This window comes from Montipora capricornis, chromosome 12 (assembly GCF_036669925.1).
Source record: "Montipora capricornis isolate CH-2021 chromosome 12, ASM3666992v2, whole genome shotgun sequence".
In the NCBI taxonomy this organism is placed as follows: Eukaryota; Metazoa; Cnidaria; class Anthozoa; order Scleractinia; family Acroporidae; genus Montipora; species Montipora capricornis.
This window is the reverse complement of record NC_090894.1, coordinates 41505945-41518444: the sequence shown is the minus strand read 5'-3', so window position 1 is coordinate 41518444 and position 12500 is coordinate 41505945. Positions and strand designations below refer to the sequence as shown.

General features: G+C 41.0%; 2 protein-coding genes across 2 annotated transcripts in view; one reads left to right on the top strand and one right to left on the bottom strand.

Annotated features, from left to right (window-relative positions):
- The window catches only part of LOC138026726 (uncharacterized), a 10078-nt gene extending 5074 nt beyond the window's left edge, over positions 1-5004 (top strand). The window contains exons 3-4 of the mRNA XM_068874178.1: positions 459-662; positions 1447-5004. Of these exons, the coding sequence (XP_068730279.1) occupies positions 459-662; positions 1447-1604 (362 nt within the window). The 3' untranslated portion in view covers positions 1605-5004. The remainder of the gene's footprint in view (positions 1-458; positions 663-1446) is intronic.
- Positions 5005-5777: 773 nt separating this feature from the next.
- Positions 5778-12500, bottom strand: part of LOC138026725 (interferon-inducible double-stranded RNA-dependent protein kinase activator A homolog) — a 10894-nt gene continuing 4171 nt past the window's right edge. The window contains exons 3-4 of the mRNA XM_068874177.1: positions 11789-11896; positions 5778-6670 (exon numbers count right to left, since the gene is read on the bottom strand). Coding sequence (XP_068730278.1) covers positions 6266-6670; positions 11789-11896 — 513 coding nt within the window. The 3' untranslated portion in view covers positions 5778-6265. The remainder of the gene's footprint in view (positions 6671-11788; positions 11897-12500) is intronic.

Below are 12500 nucleotides of genomic sequence, written 5' to 3'. Positions count from 1 at the left end.
AATTTTCTTTGAAAATGCGTGGTTACCCCCAATTTTCTTTTGGATTTCAATAACACTTGTTAAGATCTACATTTTCTGCATAATCATGAACCGGAGCAAAAATACCTTTAATTGAATCAGTGGGCACCGTCCTTAACGGCTCTCTAATCAAAGACCTCCTGGCGGCAGTTAAAGGAACTGAATAGGGAGATGCGACGTTTTTGAGCCATGGAGCTTGCGGGAATGAACTGTTTTCCTTGATAACTTTTCTTGACTGACCACCACCACTTTTCGCTATTAGAGCCGGACTATTAGTTGAAAAATCTTGGAAGGACTAATGTCTCGGCATGCGAAAATTTCACTTCCGGTACTCGTCCGTGGCTTATAAACGTCCGATGCTCAAGCTCTTTAATCTCTAAGCCGTATTTTACGCTTTTAAGCATCGATCGACAATTAAACTCTCAAACATTGTGCTGCAGGGCAGACCTCTCTGGCCACTTCGCCCGTCACAACACAAGCAGGACCCTCGTCTGTTGCAAACCACACAGCGACGCTGAATTTGCCTGGAGCCTCTATCGCAATACAATCCACTCACTCGTCGGCTGTAATTCCGACCCAGTCTTCATCGACAGTCAGCATTAGTAGCAGTGTAATGGGCGACCGTTCAAGTCCTTCCTCACCGAGTGAGTGCATCTCAAGTCGTTAATTTTGGGAATTGTTTTTGGATGGGATGGGAATAAGGGGGCCTGAAGGGTGAGTTGCGGGAGGGGGTGGTTGATTGAATGACGGAGAAAGCGAGTCAAAATTGAAATGTACGATCAATGGTTTTGCAGTTTTGATCTCTTCTTGTGATGTTCAAGGGAGAGCAAATTAGAAAAACGTGAGAGTTGCCCTTACGCTGTAGTTTGCCGGTGGATTGATGATTTACTGCTTACCCACCCGTATGATAGTGGGCTGCGCGAGGATAGACTTTCAAGTTTAAGAACGAGGTATTTGTCCGCATTCGATTGAAAATTATTGCAAAGAAATTTGGAGAGAAATGCCGCCAGATCTATCGCAGTGAAACTATCAAATAGCTTTATTTGCATGAAAAGCTGACAGATAGAGACGCTATTTTCGAAAGAACAGAGGACATTGGGAAGTCAGTAGAAAATTCGAGTCTTATTTCTTTAAACGCAGACATGACCGAATGCAAAAATGGCCGCCAACAAATTTTTCTTTTGTCTTCGTGTTAATTAGCCTAACTAGCCTCGTTTTACTGCCCAAATCCTTTCAATTTTACGCGTGTGAACGAGGCTAATTAGGCTAATTAACACAAAGACAAAATAATAATTTGTTGGCCGCCATTTTTGCATTCGGTCAATACTGATTAGTGAGAGATTTCCACGACTTCTAATCCTGTCCTGAACTGAGATAATTCATTTTCAACATCCACAAATTGTCTAACCGTTTGCATCTCTTGAACAGATGATAACAAGGATGACAATGAGGATGACGATAAGGAGAATAAAGAAAAGGAAAAGAAAGAAACAGCTATCATTGTTGCGTGTGCCGCTGGAGGGGCCGTGCTAATTACAGGAATATTTCTTGTCACATGTACTCACAGGAAAAATCAAAAACCATAACTCATATCCGTCAAGTTATTTTCAATATTTAGGGACAGATAACCAAGTTAAGAAATGACAGGGGCACCCAACAAATCTGTTCCTCACATTATCTGTTCCCCAGCGGAACCTTGCTGGCTGGCAAAAATACAGGTGTTTCGATTAGCTGGCTGGGAAATTTTGTTATTGATAGAGGTTTTGCCGGGGAATTACTGACTTTTTCTAGCATTTCAACCCGAGCTGGCTGTAGAAACTCTGAAGACTGAGGACAACTAAAAAAAAAAAAAAAAAAAAAAAGAACCCCTTCCCTCTCCCACAGAGTAGTCACAAACATACGACGGCTGGTCAGAGTGATTGCGCTAGTGGGAAAAACCTGTTTTGTCCCGGTTTTGTCGCTTTTGTTCGGTCGTTTTGGATCGAGGGATTTGAAAGCACGCGGAATTCCTGGCTGGGAAATAAATTTGATCAGCTGTCTGGGAAACCAACCAATTTTATCTAGCTGGCTGGGAAATTTCTTGTGTGTCTTGCTGGGAAAAAGGAACAGATAATGTTTTCCCAGCAACACTGAAAAACACCTGAAAATGCCTTAATAACATTTATTTTCATTAACTGGGGTATAATAATACATTTTACAACAAATTGGTCGTTGGGTGCCCCTGAAATGAGAACAAGGACTCGAAGGGCGCCGGTTAGCCTCAAGAGAAATGATGCGCTATATAATTATCGTACCGTGCATTTAACTGGACAAGCATGTTTCTTAGTTAATTTCAATCGAGCGCTGTGGATGTCTGGGCAGGAAGAAATGCTCCAGAAATTGCCCTCTCCGCAAGCAGCAAGCAACAGCCTGACATATGCGAAGCTTAATCTCTCACTTTTGTCCCGATTTATCGGCCTAGAGACGGGCATCCGTCTGGACGAACTTCGGCAAAGAACGGTAGTTCGTCTGAAAATTCTGTGCTTGAACTACTGTGATTACTCGTCTGGACGGATGATCGTTCTCTTAAATCAAGCCAATTAATCAATCACGTGCGCACATCCTTCGAGGACGACAAAAGAATTCACAAACCGCGGAAAACATGCGTGCACAGCCCGTAGAGCGATTTAGCTTCTGCTGCCTGTCAGAAAAAAATTGGAAATCCTCTTACTCTACCTTATTTTGTTATTTTAGTATTTGTTCTAGAACTGCAGTTACTTACATATCCGAAATGTCCTGAAATCAAAGAAGGCTCCAACAGCAACTTTCAGCTCCTTTAGCATCACCTTAGTGTGAAACGCGAACGGCAAAAGTGACCACGCGACCATGATTTTCCCGCCATTTTTCGCGTTTGGCGGTTGCCGTTTCTACGCGAAAGAAAGCATTTTCGCGTTTGCCGAATGAAAAACCTTAAAGTGGTACTACGACCAAAAAAAAAATTTTGTTTTTGCTTTGGATTTCAAAACTATGTTAACTAAACACTAACTCACCCAAGTTTTAAGTTCTGATTTTAAAAAGACACCTGTTTATTTTAGCTGGAATTTTCTTATTTATTGGTCCGCCATTACTAACTTCAAAATCTTGAGAGAGCTGGGTCGAGGAGAAAATGACGTCAAACACTCACTAGTTTAAGAATGCAATGCGTGTGTACGTGGCCTAATTAATATGTAGCACGGGAGTTTCGGGCTTTCAGACTTTTCAACCCGTGTTTTGCATATATAATAAATTGCGTTTACACGCTGAAATTTTAAGCTAGTGAGTAAATGACGTCATTTTCTCTAGATCCAACCCTCTGAGGTCCAATCGGCCAGTTTTGAACGCGAGTAATGGCGGACCATGAAATCCAAAACTTACACTCAAAATAAACAGCCTTTGGATAAAACTCAAAGCTCAAAATTTTGCCAGTTAGGTGTTAAGCGAACACGCTTTCAAAATCAGAAGAAAAAAAGGAAATGATTTTTTGATCATAGTACCACTTTAAATAACAATGACCACAACCAGGTTTTCTGAGCCCGCGAGACAGAACACCTCCAGCAAACCATTGTTTTTTAACGAAAACCGCTGGTCAGCAACCTGCATGGTTCTGGTCATTGCTGTCTAAGGCCTTCCTAGCCGAATAGGTGGAGTTTTCTTCTCTTTTTTCTTCTACATAGCATTGTTTGTGGAAAAAAAGAACCCCAAAATTATTTTCCGGTAAGTCCAACAAGGAAAACTTAGGTTCGTAATTTTTCCTCCTTCGGCATACCGGAAAATAGTTTGGGGTACTTTTTTCCCGCAAACAACTTCTTGTGTAGAAGAAAATGAGAAGAAAATTTCACGTATATGGCAAACGCGAAAATGCCTACTTCCACGTAGAAACGGCAAGCGGCTGCCGGCAAACGTAGAAAATGGCGGGAAAATCATAGTCACGTGGTCACTTTTGCCGTTCGCGTTTCACGTAAACGTGATGTAAAATCTCAACGTTTAAAGTCCAGGGACCGTGAAACAAGGGTAGCTGGAGGGCTCTAGCTGCCCCTATAATTTTTCCAAAAATATTGTATTTTTTGAAATAAAAAAGAAACTGTTTCTGAAAAGAGGAATCTGGAGAAAATTAGAAGAAAATGGAGACACAAATGAGATGATATTTTTTGGTGATTACGAAAAATAAGAGTCATTTCCAGCGATTTCAGAATTTTGGACCCCTGGACCCCCGTAAAGATGCAAACGCCTTCCGCGCTCGTTGGCTCGCGTTTCGCGCGAGCTAGCCGCCCTAATACAAAGTATGCTCCGCGGACTCCCAAGGTTTTGTTTCAGAGTCCATTCCAACTTCAACGCGAAACGACAAGCCGACATTTGCCGTTTCAAGTAAACGTCATGCTACATTGCGATCTCTCTATAAATCATCTGTTGTTAACACGAAGCCTAATAGCAACGTAAGACGGCCAAAACGGTCGACGCAAGGACAACAAATTTGAGCGAAGTTTTACGAGTTTATTAGAGTCAAAAGAGTGATGTAATGACAAGTAAAAAACAGGAACGAGAAACACAAGTGTTATTGATAACTACACATCTGGGAAGACTTGGAAAATGACTTGTCTTGAAGACTGACACTCTTCAGATAAATTAACTGAACCAACTGAACTTACTGAGTAAATGGTAGCCAATTTAAAATAGATTCAGGAAAATAGAAAAATAACCAAAAACCAAATAAGGCTACAGAGTAAATTTACTACCCACTAATACAGGATTTACCTAAGGGAAGAAGGAGTTTACCACTCCTACACAACAGAAATTAGGTAAGAGAAATGTGTGGGAAAACATAACTACACAACGCAAAACAACCAAATAATAGTAATAAGGATAATGAAAATAATTGGAATAAAAATAAACACAAAATTAGCACAAGTGACCGAGCCACAGCAATAATAATAATAATGATGATGACGATAATAAAAACAATAATGATTATGATGATGATGATGATGATGATGATGACGATAATAATAATAATAATGATAGTAATAATAATAATGATAGCAATAATAATATAATAATAATAATAATAATAATAATAATAATAATAATAATATCAAGTGAAGCTATGATCCTCGCAGTTATGAACGCAATTTTTGCAATTGCGTCAGTAAAGAAGCCTGAAATTGCTTTCATAAGTGTGAGGGTCATAGCTTCACTTGATTTCATATCCGCAGTTCAATATATGGTTCATTTCATATATCATATTCACGGAAACTACGAAACTTTTGCACAAACTGTTTTATGGTCAATTTTAAAATCCCTTTTTGTAGCCTTGTAGTTGCACGCGAGCACGGACTCGAATGAGCGAGTGACGCATGCGTAAATGCCGATATTGTATCCCCCTCATTTTTCCTGATTTTGCAACTTAACTCGTTAATGTCTCTGCTTCCCGACGGTAAATTTTTTTCGTTTTTTGCATGTGAACTTAAATTAATTTGAATATGATTTCTTTCAAATCTTAAAAAATTCTGTTGGTGAAAAAAATTGAGAGACATATTTCAAAAAACCTAAATATTTTAGTGATCATTCCTAACATTATCAGGTAACGCTGTATAGGAAGATTTCACGATTTCATTCCGGGTTTAAGACCCGATCTGGGCCCCGTTTCTCGAAAGTCCCGAAACTTTACGGGCCATTTTCGGGTGTCGCAGTTCCTTTTGCATCTCAAGGACGGAGAGGATTTAAGTCGTTAAACTTCACAGTCATTTTTCTTTTTTTTCCCTTAAAAGCATTTCAAAAGATGGGCTTTCCAAAACAAGCGGTTGGCAGTTTCACAAATGGCTTTTCGGGCCCGAAAAGTTTTCGGGACTTTCGAGAAACGGGTCCCTGATCACTGGTTGAAATGTTCCTGGTAGTCCATGGTTCAACTTCCCAGCTGCACTTGTAAATAGCCAACTGGCAGTTGTTGTTGTTGTTGTGTTGCGTCGTTTCGTTAACTGTGTTTCATTGGCCCTGAAAAGCCCATATGGGGAGCGGTCAATTAAGTATGTATTGCATTGTATTGTATTGTAAGCTCAACCCACATGTGACCCCGAGTCTAGAAATCGAACCCGGGTCACATTGGTGGAGGTGAGTGATCTCACCACTGCGCCACCCCTGCTCCTGCAAATCTAATCTGTAATTTCTTTGCTTGACAACATCGACTATAGAAAAAGCTCCTAAAGGAAAATAATAGATCAATAGTAACTTTAGCCTAAGCGCAGACTGTGCTCAGATAATGCAAGGCGTGTTTGGCTGCTATTTCATGAGCGCTGTTCTTGGTTGGCCCGCTTCCACTGCAAACTGTTGGTGGTTTGGTGTCTAGCCGTACAAAACACAAATAATTGCCAGAATACCCTTTTTCCGGCAAGTCATGATAAGTAGCTTGAAACCCGGATTGCCTTCCTTTGTCTTCAAGCGATGAGCAAAACTCGTCAGTGATATCTTCGAGAAATGAGCTTGGTTTGACCTCCGGCTCAAAGCTGCTGTCATGTTCCATGACATCGCAAAGCGGGCTTGATAGAAAGGAGAGTGGTGATGACGAGCGTTTTGGTCCCTGGTCAGGAAAGTTCCTAAACAGGTTTCTTGATGGCCTTGAAGAAGCACCGGGAGAGAGACTCTAAAATTGTAAACGTTGCATCACTTAGATTCTTGCTAAAATAAAAATAGGTACGCAATGCGTACATGTGTGGGCTCAAACACACTTGCATTGCACTCCCTCAGCCTTTCCCTGGTATTCCTCCCGTACCATCTTTCCACGCGCTAGTACCCATGCCTCTGCAAACTCTTAAAGATTACGTGACCATTCTCGTATACCGACAAATAAATACTTATGCTGCCAACTTAGTGTGGGCAAAGCCAAAACAAAAACAAGGCAGCAGGCTGGGCCCAAAGATTTTTGCACAGTGTAAGTATGTGGATGTTCCAGGTTAAAAATGCCACTTTGATCACAAACCTCATTTGCCTTCGTTGGTTTTTATTTCACTCCTCCTTGGATCCCATAACCAAGGGCATCCACATTATGTACTCTAAAACGCCCGAACATGCACTACACGAGTAGTAACGGTGACTAAATAAGGGACAACAATCGTGTTGCACGAGCGGCATGCTTTTTTCGTCTCTCAGTGCACAATAAAGGTTAAATACACGTACTGGAACGTACTTCATCGGATTAGGAGTTGCTTGCTGAAGCATTTTACAAGAAAAATTAAAATCACGGTTAATCGACGTTTCGATGTATCAAACATCATTCTCAAGATTAAGGTCGTTTATGCTAATGTCAGAGTTGTTAAGAGCGAGGTGAAGATTTTGGGGTGACCCGAAAACACTGACCCCCGGTCGATGGACCCCTCTACGGACTGGGTCCACGGACTGCCCCACGGACCGGTCCATGGACTACCCTTATGGACCCCGTATACTGACCACCCTAAAACAACATAGAAATGAAAATAAATAAAAACTAAAGATTTGACTTACCAGTTGTCTGGATAGACCACTCAGCTCAGGCTCGAGTACAAAGTCTATTAATTTAATCACATATTGCCCCTTCCCTCGCTGTGGACCGGACTCCTTCAAAAAAGGTTGATAATAAGTAACTTCTATTTGTATTTTCTTTCTTTCCCTCCGCCATTTTGTTCGGATCATTCTCCCGCGGGTTTGTGAACTCGCCCCAGGCTTCACGATCCTCTCTGTCCTGAACAAAATGGCGGAAGAACTTAGTTTCGAAGCACTCCGGTCAACAGCGAAGTAAGGCAACACCTGAGCCTTAGTTTGATTTGCGGAGTGTAACGGCTGAGATTTCACCGGCAAGAGTGGTCTATACAGACAACAGGTATAAACAAATTTTCAGTTGTTATTTATTTTTAATTCTGTGTTTTTTGGGGTGGTCCGTAGAGGGGGTTCGTAGAGGGGGTCCATAGAGATAGTCCGTGGACCGGTCCATAAGGCAGTCCATGGACTCGGTCCGTTTGGGGGGTCCATGGACCGGGGGTCAGTGTTTTCGGGTCACCCAAGATTTTGAATATCTAATATGCGCATTCCACAGTGCGCATTCCACAGTGCTTGATGGTTTTACTAATCGACACCTCTTTCAACGCATCAACGAACACACCAACTCAAGATCTTCAATTGGCAAGCTCATGAAACTACAACACGGAGTCCAACCACCAGCCATTGCAGAAAATTTCACCGTCCCAAAAAAGTGCCGGAGTAAACTGGACTGTTTGTTCTAAGAAATGTTAATCATAAAAGAACTAAAACCATCACTCAACGTACAGTCAGACTTGATCCGCCGGAAGTTATTCACTGATGCTTAACTAAAACATTTACACAACATCAAGCACTGTGGAATGCGCATATTAGATATTCAAAATCTTCAACTCTCTCTTAACAACCTTTACATTAGCATAAACGACCTCAATCTTGAGAATGATGTTTGATATATCGAAACGTCGATTAAACGTGATTTTAATTTTTCTTGGAACGTACTTAGCCCACGAAATGCCTTGTTGGTATAAAAGTACAGTCGTTAAAGGGGCTAGGTCACGCAATTTTAGGCAATTTCAGCACTGATCGAATGGTCATAGAATTAACTAAAATATCAAAATAACTGTTCAAAACTATAGAAGAACTCTAACAAAACACAGGGAAGCCAAGAAGGGACATGGATGGACAAAACTGGAGAGGATTGAAATGGATTGAATTTGGGTAAATTTGAAAAACGTCGACCCACCTTTTTTCAAATTTATATCAGTCTATATCAAAATGTCATTTACACAGCTGGAAAATCATTCTCAGTTGTTATGTGGCCGTGATTTTGCAAATGAAAGACTCTTGCTCTGCCAATTTGACGTTTAGAGCTCATAATTAACAAAATTAAACAAAATTACCTAAAATAGCGTGACCTAGCGTCTTTAAAATAGACGCTTCTTTTGCCGACTCTTGGCCAACTTGTGCTAAGTCGAGGACTGCTTTTGCGATTTGTGACTTGAGCATTACCAAGTTGACTTAAGTGTCGTCTTCAAAGGCAGTTTTGTGAAATAAATTTTGATTGATGCGGGAGGAAAAACCAATGACCAATTGTTAGTCCCTCCCCCAAAAAATGCTTCTTGCAATCTGTTATATGCATAATACAAGTTGCTCGGCAACGGGCGACAGGAAAAGTGAAAAATTTAAGTCTTTAGGCTTTAGGCAGGAGTCAAACCTACGATCTCAGTAACACTGGTTGGATGCTCTAACCATTGAGCTTCAGTGTACTATAACTGGTAGGATTCGTGTATTTGTAAAATTGAGGCGCTTGACTTCGAAGAGCCCGAAGACCCGCGGGACACAAGTCATTATCCGTTCAGGACCTAGATAAACGTCCGGTTGTTGCTCCTTGCAGCCTGCGTAGCTGGAGGTATTTTTGGCGCGGAGAATGGTGCGCCTCTCCCCATTCTCCGCGCGGCTTCGGCGTTCGTTGATTTCCTTTTCGCGCCAACAATACCGCCAATCTCGACCCCAGAGCTCTTCTCTTGACTGAGGGAGAGAAGAGCTCTGGGGCACCCTGAAACAAATGGTCTTCTCATTGGTTTTCGTGAAGAACAATCAAAAGCGTTTCTGATTGGTGCATTCATGTTAGCACGAGGAATGAACAGGCTCCGTAAGGTTCAAATAGCTAATTTTTGGCTATAAGAACCCCACGGCGTATGTTTTCTTAAATAGAGATTCCCAGAGCCTTGGGTCGACCCGAGGCTCTGGTGACGAGACTGCAGCTACGCAGGCTAAGCTCCCTGGGGGTACTAGTATCTCAAAGAGCAAAGCATCCAACCAGTGGTACGGAGGTTTGACTCCTCCCTAAGACTCGGATTTTTCAGTTGCGCTTTCGCCCGTTGCCAAGCAACGTGTGTCATATCCTTCCCATGGGACCATTACCATTATTTATAACACGCATTTTCAAAGAGCTTTATCCTATTCGTATTTAAAGCTAAAATAAATCCTGTGTTGCATAAACCAAATGGACAGTGAATGGTTGCGTGTTCTGTGTAAAGTTTCCTTGTATAAACCATCTTGGCCAAGATCTATAAGGACTAAAACATCGGCTTTGTATTGCTTTGGTGACTGATCACAGCCAGGAACCCATGACCCGGAGCCTACAACTCTTCTGTGTTCGTGTAACGGCGTTTTCACAGACCGATTTATTTTTAGATTGAATTTCCCGCGAATGAGACTCCCACAGGAGCCCGATGACCAATTACAAGAAATTAAGCTGACGTCATAGGGTCACCGAACCGGAACTGCCTTTGTTTTTTCCGGAAAAGATAGTCTAAAAATAGATCGGTCTGTAAAAATGCCGTTACATAGGCCCAGTATGGGAGCTGTAGGCTCCGGGTCATGGGTTCCTGTCACAGCCCACTCTCGCGCGCTTCAAGTCGCTGAATTTTTGTCCTAATGGATTGTGCCCCATTGCCTCAACGATAAATGAAAATGAAATCCATTTGATGTTTGACTTCTGACGTCTTAAAAAAAAAGGGGGGGAAGGGCACCCTCAAAACGTCGTATAATTTTTTAAAGGAAATACTTTGAATACAGCTATTCATAGCAGTGATGGTGTGCAACCGCGAGAAAGATGAGGCATTCATTGCTTTGTAAAGGGCAAAAGGACATCTATAATAATAATTTTATTTAAACTGAAAAAACCGATCAGCAAAATCAAAAGATTTCCTGGTATAAACCGGTGATCAGTAACAATATTATTATAAAGCGATATTTCTTGTTTACAAACATGGACGTCACACTTTTTTTGAATTCAAATTTGCCAACCACGGAACAAAAGAAGTCATTGTTTCAACAGCCAATTAGGTTTTGGTTGGCACATTAATAACAGTGGGTGACATCATGAGAAACATACATACAGCAAATGCTACGTGTGATTAACCGACAGATTCAAAGTCTACATGTAGATACGCCAACCATAACAATCGTTTAGTAAGGAAGTATACAGCAGTGCAAACCGAACTCACCAAATATGTATGGCAGTTCAAGGTAGACTATATGATCAGATAGAAAATACTGGACAGGGCACAGTCATACTCCAGCCTAACTAAAAGATGCAAATTGTGCACTCTGGAAAAGTTTTACATCATATGCAAACCAGAGTTAACCACTATTAGTATCACCTAACTAGTGGACTAATGTAAATCCTGCATTTTAATTGGCTACGCTACTAGAGGACTATTAGTAATAGTCCTTGAGTAGTGAAAAGCGTGGCGCTTTCTTTCGTTTTATTTAAATATTTCTTCAACTTGCATTTGCCAACTTTATTATTGCCTTTTCTGTCTGACTAGTTGGGTGATACTAAAACAATTAGACCCTTTGCCCTCAATGGCCATGGGTAAATAGCCCATTCAGCTCATGGGCTATTGACCTGTAGCCCATGCCAGCTACGGGTCTAATTGTTAATTAACAAAAGATCAGAACTTGCAAACACTTGTTGGCACGCAAACAAATTCTTATTGAAAAACACCTAGCGATGTGAAAGCACCCATGACTCCCAGCAGATAACCTTGGAAAGTACATGTACTCTTCCATTTAAATCACAAGTTCACATTTTCAAAAATGGCCAAATTGGTAACAACCAGTACCTCCTTGTAATAGTAACAGATGTGATGCAGACTTACTGCTTTGTCAGTCAATTAACTGGAACTAGAGCTAATAACAAGTAATATTTCCCATCAAGAAGCACACAATATTCTCTTACCAAAGCACTGGGAGGAGTCTCACCAATCATACTCAGCATATTTTCTGCTGACAGTTTCTTGGCAGTTTTTTTTGTTCTTCCTTGTCCCTGAGCAATCAGAGACTCAATCTATACAGTTAAATAAATAGAAGATATTACACGATGGAGCAAGGATATGTCAGATACCAATTTTATGACTGGCAAGAAGAATATCTCACGAGTGAACAGAGGACAGCGAACTAGTGAGATATTGTTCTAATTCCAAGGGAATGTGTTCATAAAATTCATATCTTCAAGCTAACATGTAATTTTCTTTTTATTATATGGGCAATAAATATACGTGGCAGAAATTGAAAAGAAGGCTCGTACAAATACTGGGTTTACAAACAAAAAAAGGCAGGAAAAAAAGGCAGGAATTGTGATGTCGTTAGGGACTTTAAGATCTACAGTCGTACAAGACGTTCAACAACAAGCACCTCAAAAACAACAACATCATTGGTTAAAAGAGGAAAAAATAATCAAACTGCACATACAGCACACATTTCAGCACATATTCGTGTGGTACTCTACACAACGACGACGTGAAATCACCAAATTTGATGTTTTGACAATAACGCGAGCATACATGTACAGATGTGAATCTTTCGTCTCTATTTTCACTCTGTAACCACTCTACCCAAATTTTGGATACTTCGCCCATATTGTACGATGCAAATGAGATGGCCTAACCGTG